Here is a 16,345-nt window from a genome sequence, read left to right as displayed (position 1 = left end):
ACTTTTACAGAGAGTATCTGTACACCTATCAGTTAGAGTCCATCATTAACATTTTATTATAATGCTTATGGCAGCCATGTCTCCATTCATTAATTCATTTTATATGTGTAATGCACTACAAAATAAATTATGGACATTAGTTGACTTCCCCTAAGTACTTACAATTCAATACTTCTTTGTTTCATATGTAAAACTTACATAAAATGAAATGCTCTAATTTTAACTGTACAATACCTGAATTTTCACAAAAATATATATCGATAACCCCTATCAAGACACAGAGCATCACCACCACCCCTAAGTTCTCCAGGCCCTTCCCAGTCACACTCCACTCCAGCCTCAACCCTACAGGCAGCCCCACTGTTCTCGTTTTTCACTGTGGGTTAGTTTTACCTGTTCTTGAAATGTCATAAAAATGGTACCACATGACCTGTGCTTGTTTGTGTAAGGCTTTGCTACCTCAGCTTTCTGTTCCTGAGCGCCATGAGTGTTATGATAGCAATAGTTTATTGTTTTCTATTGCTGTGTAGAATCCATTGTATAAACACACCGGAGTATATCAGAGCCTATTCCCTTTTCCTGTTAGTAGAAGCCTGGACTCTTTCCCATTTTAGACTACTACAAATAAAGCTGCTAGGAATATTCTTATAAAAGACTACTGCTTGCATATTAGAGACATATGCATAGGTCACAGGGCCACATACATTTAGTATTATAAGAAACTGTCATCCCTTTTCCCATTTATATACCCAACAAGAATGTCCGACAGTTCTTTCACTCTATAATCTTGTCAATATTTGGTGTTGTCAGTCTTTAATTTTAGCCACTCTAGTGCCTATGCAGTTGTATCTCTTCATGGTTTAACTTTCATTCCTCTGAGAATGAATGTTTGAGCAGTTTTTTCATGTGCTCATTGACCGTTTGTCTTTTGTGAACTGTTCAAATTGTTTACATATGTGCCTGTTTTTGTAGCCTTTTTAATTGAATTGTAGAATTTCTTTGTATTTTCTGGACACCTGTCCTTTCACAGATACATGGTTACGAATTTTCTCCCAGGCTATGTCTTTCCTATTAATTTTATTAAAGAATCTTTTGATGGTTTTAAGTTTTTAATTTTGACGTTGCCTACGTATTCACTTTACATATTTTTAAATATATCATCAAACTGGAAAATGTTTCTTAAACTTTAACAGAGTTTCCATGCTTCGCATTCTGAAATGTGACATCTTCTTCAGCACTTACACAAAATCACTGGATCTGTGACATACAGTCATTGGCAGAAGCCTCATTCATTATTAGCTCAAACACTGTGCCACTGAAAAGGAAGGTCATGAAATCAAAGGCTAATATGTCAACTAAATGTCTATTAGTGGTATGTATCACAGAGAGTAAAAGCAAGAGAAAGTTTGATAATTTTGTGCAATATTTTCATTAGTTATGATGAGTTACAAAAACTTTCTAATCCATTTATTTTCCCTTCAAATTCAGCTCGATGGAATAAGTCTAATTCTTCTGCCATCCAAAAGCCCTGCCAACGCTTGAACCCCTTGACTTCTTTCAAGGAGCAGTTTACATGTACTTTTATTTGTATGTTTCCTTCCCACAAATTTAAATTACCAGACTGTTGTAACAGGAGAAAACAAAATAGTGTTTCTTCACTGTGATTTTCACTGTCTGCCTCATAAAATCTTTAGAAAAATAACACACACACACAAAACCCAACATATTTTAGAGAGAAGGCATACAGTTTACCTATTGAGACTTTGTGGAAGAAAATCTAATTTAATTTTAAAAATCCTTCTGTAAAGGACATCAAGAATTCAAAAGTGGGTTGGAAGATCAGTTTAAAAAACATTATTGGAATTAATCAGGAAAATTTGAATGAGGACGACATTACGTAACAGTGCTGCAACAGTGTTAAATTTCTGAGCATGGTAATTACATTATGATTACCATTGTGATTACACTGGAGCACATCCTTGTTCTTAGGAAAAACATGCTGAAGAATTCAGAGGAAAAGTATCATGATTTAACTTTCAAATGGTTCAGCGGCAAAATGAAGAGATAATGCAAAGCATCAAAATATTACTGACTGGTGAATCTAAAGGTTCTTTCTTGTAACTGACTTGAAGTTTTGAATTTTTTCAAATTAAAAAGGTGGGAAAATACAGATTTCCAGGCCCTTGTTGTCTTAAAGAATCAGATACTCCAGAGCGTAAGGACCAAGAATCTGAACTATTTAAAACCCCCATGTTCATTCATCATTGGATTCTAGATAAGTAAAAAAGAATTTTTAAAGAAAGCTTCAAGTTTTAAGGTTGTTTCTAGAGATAACTAGAAAAATCTGAACACATGGAATGCATTTAGATAATCCTGTATCAATGTTACATTCCTTGAGTTTGAGAACTCTACTGTGATTATGTAGGAGAATGTCCTTGTCCTTAGTTGATACCTGGAAAAGTAGTTAAGCGAGTTAAAACTGTCATAATGACAACTTATTTTCAAAGAGTTCCAAAGGGGCGGGGGGCGGGGTGAGAATAAGATACACACAGAGCAAATGTGGCAAATTACTCAGAGTTGGTAAATCCAGGTGAATAGTATATGAGTCTTTCAATGGACCAATCTCTTTGCTGTTATGTGGGTTGAAAAGTTTCAAAAAAAAGAAGGTTGGAAAAATATAAAAATAAAAATTAAATGAAACCAGCTTTTTAAAAAAGATGAAAGAAGTCAAGAATCAAGTCCTAAACCCAGCAGTAATGAAAAGAATACCAGTTCAGCCTCTAGTCTCAAATTTATTAAAAACCAAAGGGAAAATTGTCTCCCCTTGAGGTGTCCTTCATGAGAGCTGAGCTCCAGTATCTCCATCTTCTTGCTGGACACATTCCACAGACGCCCTGAGTTTCACCTCAAATTCACCTGGGAGAATAAACCTAACTCCTTGGCCACCTGGAAGCCATTCGAATCAAACCCTTGGAGTCGGTGATGTCCCCAAAAATTATCCAGGCCAGCCAGACCCAGGGTTTTCGCCTCTCCCTCACACTATGGTTTAAAATCTGTGTTAGCTTGCAGAGCTGAAAGTACCTTGTTTTGCAGAACATTTCTGGTCAACATATAATTTCCCTTACCCAAGGGCCTCATCCAAAAGCTCATCCCCTCTGAGCAATCTCCGTCACGGCCCCCAACACGCCGCCCCCACAACTGAAACCAGGAATCCAGATGCAGCCTGACCAACACAAGGTGGGACCTCCGCCTCCCTCATTCCGGACACTAATAACACTGATACTGCAGGACAGTCTTCACCCACCGCATCATGCAGGCAACTCGCTCCGACACTACAAGTATTAAAAAACCAAACAAACAAAATACTAGGGCTTCTTAAAAAAATAAAAAATTAAAATCTACCGCTTCGAGCCTATACTGAACAGTGGGTTCATTTTGCAAATGTGTGCTAACCCTGTTCAAGTCCGCCTTCCCAAGCAGGCCGTTCTTTCGCATAATGTGTCTTTTCCTCCTGGTACTATTTTTCCCTCAGAGCACTGTGCCACACACAAATGTAATTAGCATTAACTGGGCAGGTCTCTCTTGCACTTGACATTAACCCATTAATCCTGCATTCTGTGGGTACAGTTCTACAGTCAACTATGACTCAAACTATAACATGTGGCCTAGGGGATTTTCAGAGATGCTGTTGAATACCTTGGTGAAGTAAGGAAAAATGACAAGATAGCATCCTGATCGCGTAGTCTCCAAGGCTCATCGAAATGCATAATTAGTTGTTGTTGTTGTTTTTAAATAACCCGAACTTAGTAAACCTGCAGTGTTTCCTAGTGTTCATGGTTTTCTTTTCTAAGTATTTAAAAAAAAAAATTAATTCTAGATGTTAATTCACCCAAACTTGGTCTATACTTTCAACTGAATTCTAATCATAAACCCGAATATGCATTATTATTCTATAGAAACTGACAAGCTGATTCTAAAATGTATATGGATATAAAAAGAACCTACAATACCCAGAGCTATCTTAAACGGAACAATGAAGTTGGAAGATTTACACTACCTGATTTTAAGATTTATTACATTGCTAGAGTAATCAAGAGTATATGGTAAAAGCATAAGGACAAATAGGCAACGACAACAACAGACAAAAAACAGAATAGAGATCGGAAACAGGCTTATTACATAAGATATATATGGGTATATTATACTGTCATTTGCTTTTTGACAAAAGAACTAAAAGCAATGCAATAATAAAAGTAAACTCTTTTCAACAAATGGCACCAGAACTGGATATTCATATGGAAAAACATAAAACTAATCCAAACTGATCTGAGATGGGTCATAGAACTAAACATAAAAACTAAAACTATAAAACTTCGAGAAGAAAATACAGGAGGGCTTCACGACTGGGGAAAAGGAAAAGCTCCTTAGACGAGATACAGAAAGCAAAAAGCGTTAAAAAAATTCAATATTAAAAATATTTATTTTTCAAAAATACTATTAAGAAAATGAAAAGGTAAACTATAGATGGGGAGAAATATTTGTAATACATATATCTGAAGAGAACGTCTATCCAGAATATTCAAAATTTACAGCTCAATAACAACCAAAAAGCAATAAAAAATGGTTTGGCAGATAAACAGAAACTTCACAAAAGAATATAATGTGTACGGCCAATATGCACAAGTGCCTGACATCATCAGTCATCAGGGAAATACAAGTTCCAGCTACAATGAAAAGCCACCGAAAACCCACCAGAATAGCCAAAGGAAAGAAAACTGACACCACCAAATGTTGGTACAGATGTAGAACAACCAGAATTACCACACATTGTTGGCAGGAGTATAAAATATATTGTACAACCACTCTGGAAACAGTCTGGCAGGTTTTTAAAAAAAAACGAAACATACCTCTATCCCATAAGCCAGGAATTTCTCTCCTAGGTACTTGCTGAAGAGAATTGAGGACATATGTTAACCAAAAAACAAACAAACAAAAAAACCCAAAAACAAAAACAAAAAAACACTTCTACATTATTCGCAGAAATTTCTTCATACTGCTCCAAACTAGGAATAACCCGTGTGTCCACTAATGAAAAAATGGATAAACACAGGGTGCCATAAACATTCAAGGGACTACTTGGCAATAAAAAGGAACATGGTGCTCCTCCCATGCCTGATGAACTTCAAAAACACACGTGAGTCAGAGAAGCCATACGCAAAAAGTACTTCGAAAATGGAGTTCTAGGACAGACACAACCAATTCAGAGTGAGAAAATTAAGTATACTAGTTGCCTCTGACAGTAGAGGTGGTGGCATGGTAGGTGCTTGAGAGAATTTTCTGGAAGATGGAAATATTTTCTATCTTAACAGGTTGGTGGGTTACACAGATGTATATTTATAAATACTCCTCAAATCATATACTAAGTTTTGTGCAATTCAACACATAAAAATATTACCTCGGGGGGGGGTAAAAAACACAAATGTTGAGCTCTAATGCGTAAATGTTTAGAAATGAGGTGTAAAGATATCTACAAATTACTTTGAAATGCATAAAAAACAAGATTAATTGATGAATATGATGTAAAGCAAATATATTCAATGTTAACCACTGTAAAAATGTAAGTGATGGGGTCATCATTTTTTTACTTGGGTACATATTTTAATATTTTCATAATAAAATGTTGGTTTAAAAAATATCAAGTACTTAGACTAAATCGAATAAAAGATGTATATGACTTTTGGATAAAATTATAAAAATTAACTATAACATTTAAATAAATAAGAAATTATACTATGTTCATGTATAGAAAAGCTCAATATTATAAATGTGTTATTTGTTCCAAATTGTTTTACAAATTCAATACAATTCCGGTCAAAATCCTGAAATATTTTTCATGAAACTTAATCGATAAGCAAGTTCTAAAATGTATAATCCTGATGAGGAAAGGTGCAAAATCTGCAAGGCCGATGGAGAAGACAGGATGAAAGGACCTGCCCTGTCAGATATGCGACGGAACACCTGTGTGAGGTTCTGCTCCTACACACTTGGACCAAAAGAGCCCCACAAATTTATACACAATAGGTGCAACTCAAGAGTCATGTAGAAAGGAGACATTCTAATGGTACAGGAAGCCATTCCTTAAAAATACTGGATTAGATCCCTACCTCGCAATAAACATAATAAAATTTACGACTGGTAGTTTAGACATTTAAACATGAAAAAGCAAAATGTAAGATATTTTGGAAGAAAGCAGAATGTTTTATTATCTCTGTGTTAGAAAAGATGTCTTAAATAAAGCCCAAAAGCATAAACTATAAAGTAGAAAATAGAAAAATTATACTATTATTAAAAATCTAAAAATTCTGTTCAACAAAACACCACAGAAAATGACAATGTGAATACACAGACAAGGAGAAGCCCCTCACCATGCAACAACTCAAAGGCTCAGAAAAAAAAATCCAAAGGTTCAGGATAAAGAAAGAAATTCTACAAATCAAAACTAAAAAAGCAAAAAAAAAAAAAAAACCAGGAAAAAAGGCAAAATACATGAAGGCGTAATTCACAGAAAAGGAAGAAAACTAAGCCAACCTGTTTTCAACAGCAGGATGGCTCAACAAAAGAGGACCGTTCACACAGTGAAGGACTATATATACGAAAATGGAGAGCCAGAGTTTGATAGACTCCCAAACAGTATCAAAACTAGTATGCCAAGTGTGAGCCTATTCATAAAACTATTTTTAACATGTGCCAAACAAGCATACATCCTTCCTAAGCAGTTTTCATATTTATTGCTTTTAACAACAGATGTATTTTACATGAATGGATAATAGTTTGCAGCATAACATTATATATTATTTGTGTCTATATATTATGTATTATAAAGAAGTGCATGAGAATGATTATCACAAAATGGGGATAAATACAGGAGAGGAGAAACCAAGAGTTTGGTAACATTTTATTTCTTCACAGGTATGGTAGGTACGTGGGTATTCACTGCATTATTCCATATACATTATACATAGGTCATAAGTATGTAATATTTCAAATAGAATTTTAAAGAGGAGCATATAGAAATACTGGCACTCTAGAAGTTAGAGGGATGAGTTACTGCCAAATAGCATAATTTATAAAACTCAGTAAGTGACAACTCATCTTATTCAAAATAATGTAATTCAAAAAAATGAAAAAGTGAAACTAAATGCTAGGTATTCCTTCAATAAACATTAACAACACAGATTCTTATTTTCGTGTAAGAAAAAAAAAACAACTGCTCCTAAATAAAATTTATATGTGAACCTGAGGCCAAAAAGGCTTTTCAGTATACCAGCTCAAGAATATTGAAATTAAAAACAGGGTGTGAAAGATGGGAGAGAAATTATCTATATTAACAGTATAATCAACAACAAACAGAAGTTAGAGACAGGATAGAACAACAAAACAGCAGTGACTCTGCAGAAAGGAATGGCACAAGCAGAAAAGGCTGCCAAACATGTAGACAATATAAGATAAGAAAAAGCAGTTACATAATACTGGTTATGGAATAAAATTATTTTACCAAACAATATTCTCTCACTTTAAAATTAAGACTGATGCGTGCTGGCTTCCACACAGAGTGAGTCATTGGGTTAAATCTGTAGGCGAATGTGCGGGAGAAGCGCTGGCATTTCTCCAAGTACAGCAACAGTGGCTTCCACTCTGTTCCAACTGGACACCCTTCCTCCACCGTTCCCAGCCCCGCTTAATTCATTAACCCCAAATTAGAGCACAGAGAGCATCTATGACAGATGATGACAGTCATACTGCAGCCAGAATGACCAGAAGGTTTTTGAAGGATCTGGGCTGTTCCTCGGCCCCGTGTGAGATCCAGGTGGCTTGCCTGGATCTCACACGGGGCCGAGGAACAGCCCAGATCCTTCAAAAACCTTCTGTAACTATTTTTTTAAAAGATTTATTCACCAAGTGAGCTCCAATTTTCCTTTGAGTCTAAGAGGTTATCTGTAGCAAATTTGTCTTCAGGTACCATCAAAACCTGATTGGAACTAAATTACATTCAGTGATTTGCTGTTAAAAGATAACCACAACAGCTAAAGGTAAACTAAGAAACATCCCTGAGAAAAAAAATTTCAAATGCAGACCAAATGCCTAAAGCACTCTCATCTCAGCAGAAGAAAGTAAATAAAATTTTAAAAAATAATAATAACTAACAAGAAAATACTATCCTGGCTCCCAGGACCACTAAGAAAGAAGAAAGTCGAAAGGTGAAAGCACTGGGAGAAATGCCCCCAGAGGCACACAGGGAAGAAGAGAAGGAAGAAACGAATATCTCAATCTCTAATCCTCTAACAGAAATGACCAGAACTGTAGGCCCAAACCGGAAATGTGTACCCCCCAGAAAGACTGACGCCGATGCATGCAGTGCTGAGTGGATGCTCCGCAGCGGACACTGAAACACATAAGTGTGCCCGAGCACCCCTGCAGCTCCCAAGAGATGGCTGAGGCTTTCCCCAGAGATTTGGGTAAACTGTAGACCGGGTGTATGTATGCACGGGTTTAAGAGAATTTAAAAAAAGGTTTTTTGTATCTTGGCACAGAATGAAATCAAACCACTTAAAAGATGCAGAAATATCCAAGACACAAACTTAGTTGCATATTTTCATGATATTAAAACAGTGTGGTGGAAGAGCATCAAAAGACTAAAATGTATCTGAGCTCTAGTAAAATAAAATAATGTTACAGACCTCAGAGGGATTGTAGTAAATGTGCAACTTGAAGGCTGATATGCAACCGGGATACTTACACCTCCAGAGGGAGACAGAAAGTGTCAAGTGGTACTCAAAGCCACAGTACGAAAAGGACCTCTAGAACCACTATTTTACTTAAAACATAGATGCTATGAATATAACGAAAATGTTTTTTTTTTACGATGTCATCTAAAAATTTCAAGAATGCAATGAATGGCCTGCTTAGCTCTATATCCTTATCCTTATATTCTCCAAAATTCTGTACTCACCCTTATATAAGTACTTTAATAAAAACATCTGAGAAACACGAAGGCCTATAAAATTGGTTTTAGAGGCTATTACAACTCTGAAAAGAAAGAAGAGAATAATTCTTTCCCATTTGAGGAAACAGATTAGACAATCTGAGTCACTTGCCACGTGGTTCTTAAATCAATCTGAATCAGGTCAACAGGCTCTCAAACTACATAGCCTTTCTAGAGAAAAATAAGGTTTATTATTGGGACCAGAGAGCTCAAGGGTTAAATCTCTGCCGCTACCTAAACTAGGGTAGAGAGCCCATAGGAGCCTTCATCGAAGTTACTCTGCGGGTAATGAGCTAAAAATGAAAACCTCTCATTTTCTAGTAATCTCTCAGAGATACATGATTTTAAAACAAGACTAAAATATAAATCTCTCCTTTTATTTCCTAAACCCAATACAGGTAAATGTTTTTGGTCTTTTTTAAATGTGTTCAAGAATTCTCTTGGAACATTTTAGTACTTGGCTTCATATGATCCAGCCAAATGGAAAAAATGCTATTCCACTAAACACAAAAACAGTGCCCAGTTCTTGTAGTGGAAGAATTATGTTCTTCCTAGTTTTTTATCCGAGAATGACTAATAGAGGATTCAGCAGCTGGCCTTAACTGATAGTGGACTTACGAAGGAATATCACCAAAGCCTCTTCATTCAAGGATGCCAGAATGCAATCAGCAGTGTATTGCATTCATTAGTTACTAAGTAGTCTAAGAGATACTGAAAGTAGGAAAAAAAATTCTAAATGATTAATATTCATCAAAAGAATCTGTGAATATATAAATTTTACAGATAATCCATGAATGCATTTAATTCCACATAAGAGAAGCTTAAATAAATAAGGCTGCTAGGGACAAAATCTTACTATTATATTTCAAAATCTGATGTTGGAGACTTTTGAGAGTAGTGGCTAAGAGTTTTTAAGTAGTTGTCCATCAACAGTTTTGAGTACGTACAAGGCTGATTAAATAAGAAACTAGTTGGTGTTACAGAATCTGAAGCTTCCAATGAGAGGAAATAGTGTTCTACAGTGACACCTACCGGTAAAGGGAAACAGAGCAGCACGATGGTATTAGATAAACAGATGTTACATCCCTGTAGCATGTAGAGATATGGGGGAAAAAGACGGAATGATATTCAAAAGGGAAAAATTAAAAAAAACATTACACATACCAGAGTCTTTGTACTGCAAAATAAGTCCAAAAGGACATCATGATCCCTTTTAAACAAAGATTTTCAATTCCGTACATCTGAAACTGGTTTTCTCTGGCTCCTCGGCCATACGAATCAAATTTTCATATGCAAGTTAAAGGTAAGATGTCCAATTTACTCATGTCCTTTTTATATTTTAAAGTATAAACTGAATAAGGTAAAATTGAGCTCCGTAGGCTAATAGACATTTTACCAGTTTTAAATTTAAGCTGAGTAAAATGAAAAGCAGGCACTTGCTTGAAGTTATATAAATCCCCAGAGTTTCAGTTTCCAAACATCACTTTTCAACAAAAATAAACAGAAGGCCAGATTACCACCTTTTTTTTCTAAAAGGCATGCTTCAAAAGACCGGGTCCTTTTTACCCCATATAAAGATTTAACCAATAATGTTTAATGTAACCAATGTCATCATTAGCTTAAGACTGCCAATGCAAAACATCTCCAAAAACTTACTTCTTCAGCCCACGTACTTCTCAAACTAAGATTTTCAAATGTACTGTTTCAAACGTAATTTTAGCCAAAGGAAATTTAATTAGTGATATGACAAAAGCACTCTTTTCCTAAACTACTGGTACTGTGCCATAGAGCCAGAAGGAAACTTAATCTACTTTAAGATACGATAAAATCTTACAAATTAGACAACCTAAAATTCACGTATTACGGTATAATGAATGCTTAACAGAAAACCTGAGTTCTAGCCTTGGATCTTCCATGAAGTGGGTTACCAATACCTACATAGTCTTTAACGAACTAGACAACCTTTGTGGACATTAATTTCCTCATCTGTAAGATTAGAGGCAGAACTAAATGGGCCTCACAGTAATATCATTGCTAAAATTTCTGCAATTATGTGATTTCCCCTGCAGATGGGAACAGCAACAAAAGAGAAGCTGCCCTTATGTTTCAGGTACATCCAGCTATCAGAAAATAGTATAAATAAAATCGCATTGTCAGAGTGCAGCGTGACTGTTTACCACTAAAAGAATCCTCATTTCCATCTCCAGTACCTTCTACCTGGCACACAGTCAGAACTCAATTTTTACTGGAAAAAATACCTGCAGAAAAAGAATACTCATTGTGTACCATGCAAACTCCAATACCAACTCTCTAAATGCTTTGGGGGTTTTGTTTTTATTTTGTTTTGTAATACAAGGACTTTTAATATATTCTCTTTTACATACTATGACTGTTTCACGACAATTATGGAATCAATGTGTAAAATGCTTAAAAGGCTGTAGATCTTCAAATATGGACAGAGCTTGTTCTAAAATGCCTGAATATGAAAGTCAGAATATATTCATTTAGGTCACAACATTTCCTAAATTTATTACCTGCCTGTTAAAACTGGTTCAGTTATTGAACCAGTAGGGGTGGGAACCCTATGTACACAATTAGCAATACTAATTCTTACCAATAAAAGGCCATATAACGAGACTTCCTCAGGTGCAGTCAGTCTTCTCTACTCATGATCGGAAAGGATAAAATGGAACAAAGATGTGCTTCCCTTGTGAGCAGAATCAGAAAACTTCCCAAAACAACATCAAAGTCTTGTTCACCAGCTTTCTAAGTTGGTCCTCAAATGGCACAATGGTCTCTTCTCATTGGAAACTTTAAAAAGTGTAGCCAGAGCCACCTGAGCCAGTTCGTCTACACTATTCTGCCTGTTTTAAGCCACTGACTGGCATTTAAGGACAAGTGTCAAAGGAACACAAACTTTTTCTTATGTCAAAGGTGAATTACTATGCTTGCTTTGAACTTGAAACTGTCCTTTTCCATTGACAAAACAAATATTAGTTCTCAGAATATAAACTTGTGCGATGACTTAATTGCACTACTTTCACCATTTTCACTCACTAATCAAATATTTAGTGAGCCAGAACCAGTCTAGGAGTTGTGAATAAGAATGAACAAGAGGAGAGAGTAAGACAGGACAATACACATGAAAATAAGATCATTTCAGATGGTGATAAATGCTATAAACAAATAGTTCTTTGAAGTAGGACTATGGTTATCTGATTCATTTTCTTGATATGTATGAATACGCTACATGTTTACCTCAGGAAACAAAGAATCTAAATCATTTCAAAAAAGAAAGTTTACAGCTCACATTCAATACACATGTGTATTGCAGTTTCAATAGCCTATGAGTCAAAAGAAGTATAAAAGAAACCGAGAACCGCTGAAATATGAGATGAAACAGATTTAAAACACATGCTCTCTCTCTCTTTGCTGAGTAAGCACATGGAGAAAGGTGAATAATCATTAGATTTTTTTAAAGAAAAGACTATAACAGAGAAACTTGCCCAGTATTCTACGGTATGGTGATCTTTAATAGGCAACTACAACGCATGTTAGGAAAGCTACATAAAGGCAAAAATATTTAATTTCCAAAAACATTCAAATCACTCCTCCCGCCCCACCATCCCACACCCCCTGTAGATTATCCTTTGAGTTGCTCTTAAAAGCGGCTGATTTGGCAGGAACTTATTTTCTCTGACTTTGGCTCATTTCCAAACTCCCCCAAATACGCGGGCAAAAGTAAATTGTTTCTCTCACTTCCATCTTCAACCCCACGGAAAGCCAGGAAGGTGTCCACCAATAACCTCCATCTCAGCTGCACCCTGCAGGTGAGGGATCAGCCGAGAAGGGGCTCAACAGCGTGACCAACCGGAGGCCGCGAACCCCGCTCTTCTGGGCCCCTGAAGCCGGTTCACCGGGCCCACCAAGCGCAGCCTCCGCCCGCGCCAAGAGGAGGAGCGACGCGGAGGATGGAGGAGACGCACGGCGGGACCTGGAGAGATGGGACCGCATCGCCCGCCGCCCGGACCCCACCCCCGGGTCCGATCCCGACCCCCGGCTCACGGCCCCCGACCCCCGCCCGGAGCGCCTCTGACCTCTCCGGGCCCCTGGGCTGCTGCTGCCGCCGCCGCTGCTGCTGCTGCTGCTGCCGGAGCCGCTACTGCTGCTGCTATTGCCGCCGCCGCCGCCGCCGCCCTTGGCATTCTTGCGCGGGGCCATCGCGCGCACCACGGGAGCAGGCGAGGGTTGGCGGACTCCCTTGGTGCGTGGGAGGCACGGGGGGCGCGGGGACCGCGGGCGGCAGCGGGCGCTGCAGCGAGGGTGCTGGCCGCGACTCCTACAGCAGCGCCTGTGTCTCGGCACCTCCCGCCGCGCCTCGGAGGACTTTCGCCCGTGTGCCGGCTGCGCGCGCCCGGTCCTCGTGAGCGCCGAATCTCTGACTCCCGTCGGAGGCGAGAGCGCGCAGCCAGCCGGCCCTCTCGTCCATGCCCCTTCCCGGCCGAGCCCCGCCTCCTCCCCGCCCACGGAAGGCTGAGTGACGCGGGCGAGGACCTATCACAAGGGCCTCTGTGAGGGGTGGCACTCTGCCGCGGTTCTCCGCCCCCCGCAGACTTTGGGCTGTTGTGGCACCACGCAGCCGCCTGTGAGCGCGAACCGGTTTCTGCTTTCCAGTCTGTCCCGGTCCTTTGGAACGTGGCAAACGTGGAAGCCGAGAGGGCTCTCGCGAGCGTTGGAGGACCCCGCACGCTCGGGATGGGGCGGGGCATGGAGGCGGGGCCGGCGGACACGTGTGCAGCGTCCGCACGGTGCGCGCAGCATCTAGGCCTTTCCCTGGGAATTTTGTTCATGCCCCACTTCCCTAGTCAGACAGCAAGAAATGCAGCCCCTCTTCCTGCGAAAGAGCTGTGTTTCTTGTATTAGTATTAGGACATTTCTGAAATTGTGCTGGGTAAGCACATGAAATTGTGCTTAAGCCACACGTAATTGATCAGTTCTCTTTTAAAACAGGACTTAATTTCGTTTGTGCTATCAATATTTTCAGAGAATCTTAGTTAAGAGGTGCAAATGTAAATGCAAAACAAAAAGTTCATTCCCTCTATCGGAAATCTCTCTCCGCTGGGTTATGCCTACACTCATGTTTCCTTGATACCCCCAACCTTGGGACCCATGTTCGGTCGCATTCCCTGGGCCTGTGCTGCCTCTGAATTCTGCACGTGGTCTTAAATGTATCTAGACCCGTGAATAAAGCACATAGGGACTTGAAGCCTTCGTCCTTGTGTCTTCAATTGCCAACAGGATGCTTGGTGGGTAACAAACAAGCAAGAAATGTTTGGTGATTTGATACGTTTCTGGCAACTTCTTAAGACCTTCCCCCAATTCTTGACCATGTTTCAGAGCACCTCCCAGGCGTGCAGTTGCAGTGTGATATCTGTTTTGTTTTTTTTCTCTAGCCCCGCCTCCCCCATTGCCAAGTCCCTGGGCCCAACCCCCTCTTCTGCAGCGACTGGCCCCTTTGCCGCTGGACACTGCCTAGTGATGCGCAGGAAATCACTGATCGTGTTGCATAATGAAGGGAAGGCCTCTCTCGCCTTCTTGTGAAATAATGTTAGGTAATTATCAAGATAAAGCAGAAGCAGAGAAGTCTATGGAGTTTTTACTGAAGCAGTTTTTTTTTTTTTTTTCTTATGGCATCTGCCTCCACACATCCTTTCTCCCATCCGGGGCCCCTTATATTATTTCAAGGGGTGGGGGCTGGAGGAGCGACTTAAGTATTAAGTGACACTGCTTAATATAAAATAATGAGAGCTAAGCTGAGAAAAACAATGCTCAAGATATTTGAATTCTTCAGTTGTCACAAAACCCTGTTATTGTGTCCAGTTTTAGGGATGAAGTAACTGAGGCTTAGGAGGTTAAACAAAAGTAACTGAAGCCACAGTGCTAGTAAGTGAAAGAGCAGAGATATGAACTCAGTCCATCTGGCTCCAGAACTGATGGTCCAAATTTTCCTTCCAGAACAAGGCTTGGTTTTGAGCAGAGAATGTCTCACCTGGCTCCCTCTTCTTTTAGCAAATGTCTCCCTGGAGTCTCATTGGTTCTACCTGCAAAGAGAGGTCTGAAACCTGATGGTGGGTGCTTAGCAAAGTCCACCTCTTTGAGGAAATCAAGTTTCTTTGATAACTAACTCCCAAATGCCATGAAGTGATGCTTTACTCCTGCATTTTCAGAAACCAAGTCTAGTAACATCGACAAGGTACACTGCTGTGCATCTTAGGCAGTACCAGGCCAAAACAGAAGCTTTGTAAATACAGAGCAGAGGAAGTTCGAGGTTATCTGACTTCCTCCTTGTACTACAAGGAAACACCTACAATGACATTTATACACTCGGTATTATAAAATGAAAAGTATAACAATGTTTATGACATCAGATACTATTGGATATCTATACAGTTTAGTGGCAGGGACAAAATTTCTCTAAGCGAAGTATCAATATTATACATTTTACATCTGTTCATACTTCCCTCTTTATGAGCATTAAAAAAAACAAAGCTTACCTTGGATTCATCAACAGATTCACACAGGTGTTTTTGTCAGCATTGACGTTGGGGAGGTTAGGGAGTCAAAGTATCTTTGAAATTAAATGAAAGGTCAAATATCCCTTGTTAGTCTGATCTCATTTCTATGATTTCTGAGTGAGCTATGATTGAACTCTTGATGAAGCAATGTGAAAAGGACTGTAAAGACAAGACTTAACTAGGACAATGTGTTAAAATACTAATTTAATAGAGCTTTCGAACTGGGCCAAATGTGCCTTTCAGATATTTCCATAAACTTTTCATTGGCTTCACTGGGATTTGCAAGTGAGAACTTGAGGACAAGATTTGTCCTAGTTTTTTTTGGTTTTTTTTTCCCCCCCTTGTGTTGACCCTTCACAACCTTCAGTAAAATGCTTTCCAAATTAGATATTTCTGGACTCATTTATACCTACTAGTTGCATTTTAACCTGCTTCCTAGAAAGTACTTCTCATTTACATGCAATCTTCTTAATGTAAAATTTTATTTTTGCAAACTAAACACGAGTATCTCCTCATCTTTATTTACTATAGTAAATACTGTCATAATGGCAAAAATAAATAAATAAAGTTGAACTGGTCACGATTCAATTGCATTCATTTTACATTAGCAGAATTTGTTGCAATGAAAACTGTGCTGATAAGTACAAGAGCTCTTTTAAGGCATTCTGTACATGAAGTGTTCTCAAAGCAATTATTCCCATGTGCGTTATATCTCAAGAAGTAAGTG

The 16,345-nt window shown here is 38.7% G+C and overlaps 1 protein-coding gene across 3 annotated transcripts in view; it reads right to left on the bottom strand.

Moving 5' to 3' along the window:
• Window positions 1–13,537, bottom strand: part of ASPH (aspartate beta-hydroxylase) — a 177,561-nt gene extending 164,024 nt beyond the window's left edge. The window contains exon 1 of one of the 3 annotated variants that reach the window (XM_039868862.1): window positions 13,141–13,537. In XM_039868862.1, the coding sequence (XP_039724796.1) occupies window positions 13,141–13,264 (124 nt within the window). In that variant the 5' untranslated portion in view covers window positions 13,265–13,537. The remainder of the gene's footprint in view (window positions 1–13,140) is intronic. The other 2 variants (XM_039868860.1, XM_039868861.1) reach the window with 2 other exon arrangements.
• Between the last annotated feature and the right edge of the window lie 2,808 nt (window positions 13,538–16,345).

Source organism: Pteropus medius, unplaced genomic scaffold (genome assembly GCF_902729225.1).
Source record: "Pteropus medius unplaced genomic scaffold, Ma_sr-lr_union100, whole genome shotgun sequence".
Classification (NCBI taxonomy): domain Eukaryota; kingdom Metazoa; phylum Chordata; class Mammalia; order Chiroptera; family Pteropodidae; genus Pteropus; species Pteropus medius.
Note: the sequence above shows the minus strand (reverse complement) of the source record. Positions and strands in the feature narration are given on the sequence as shown.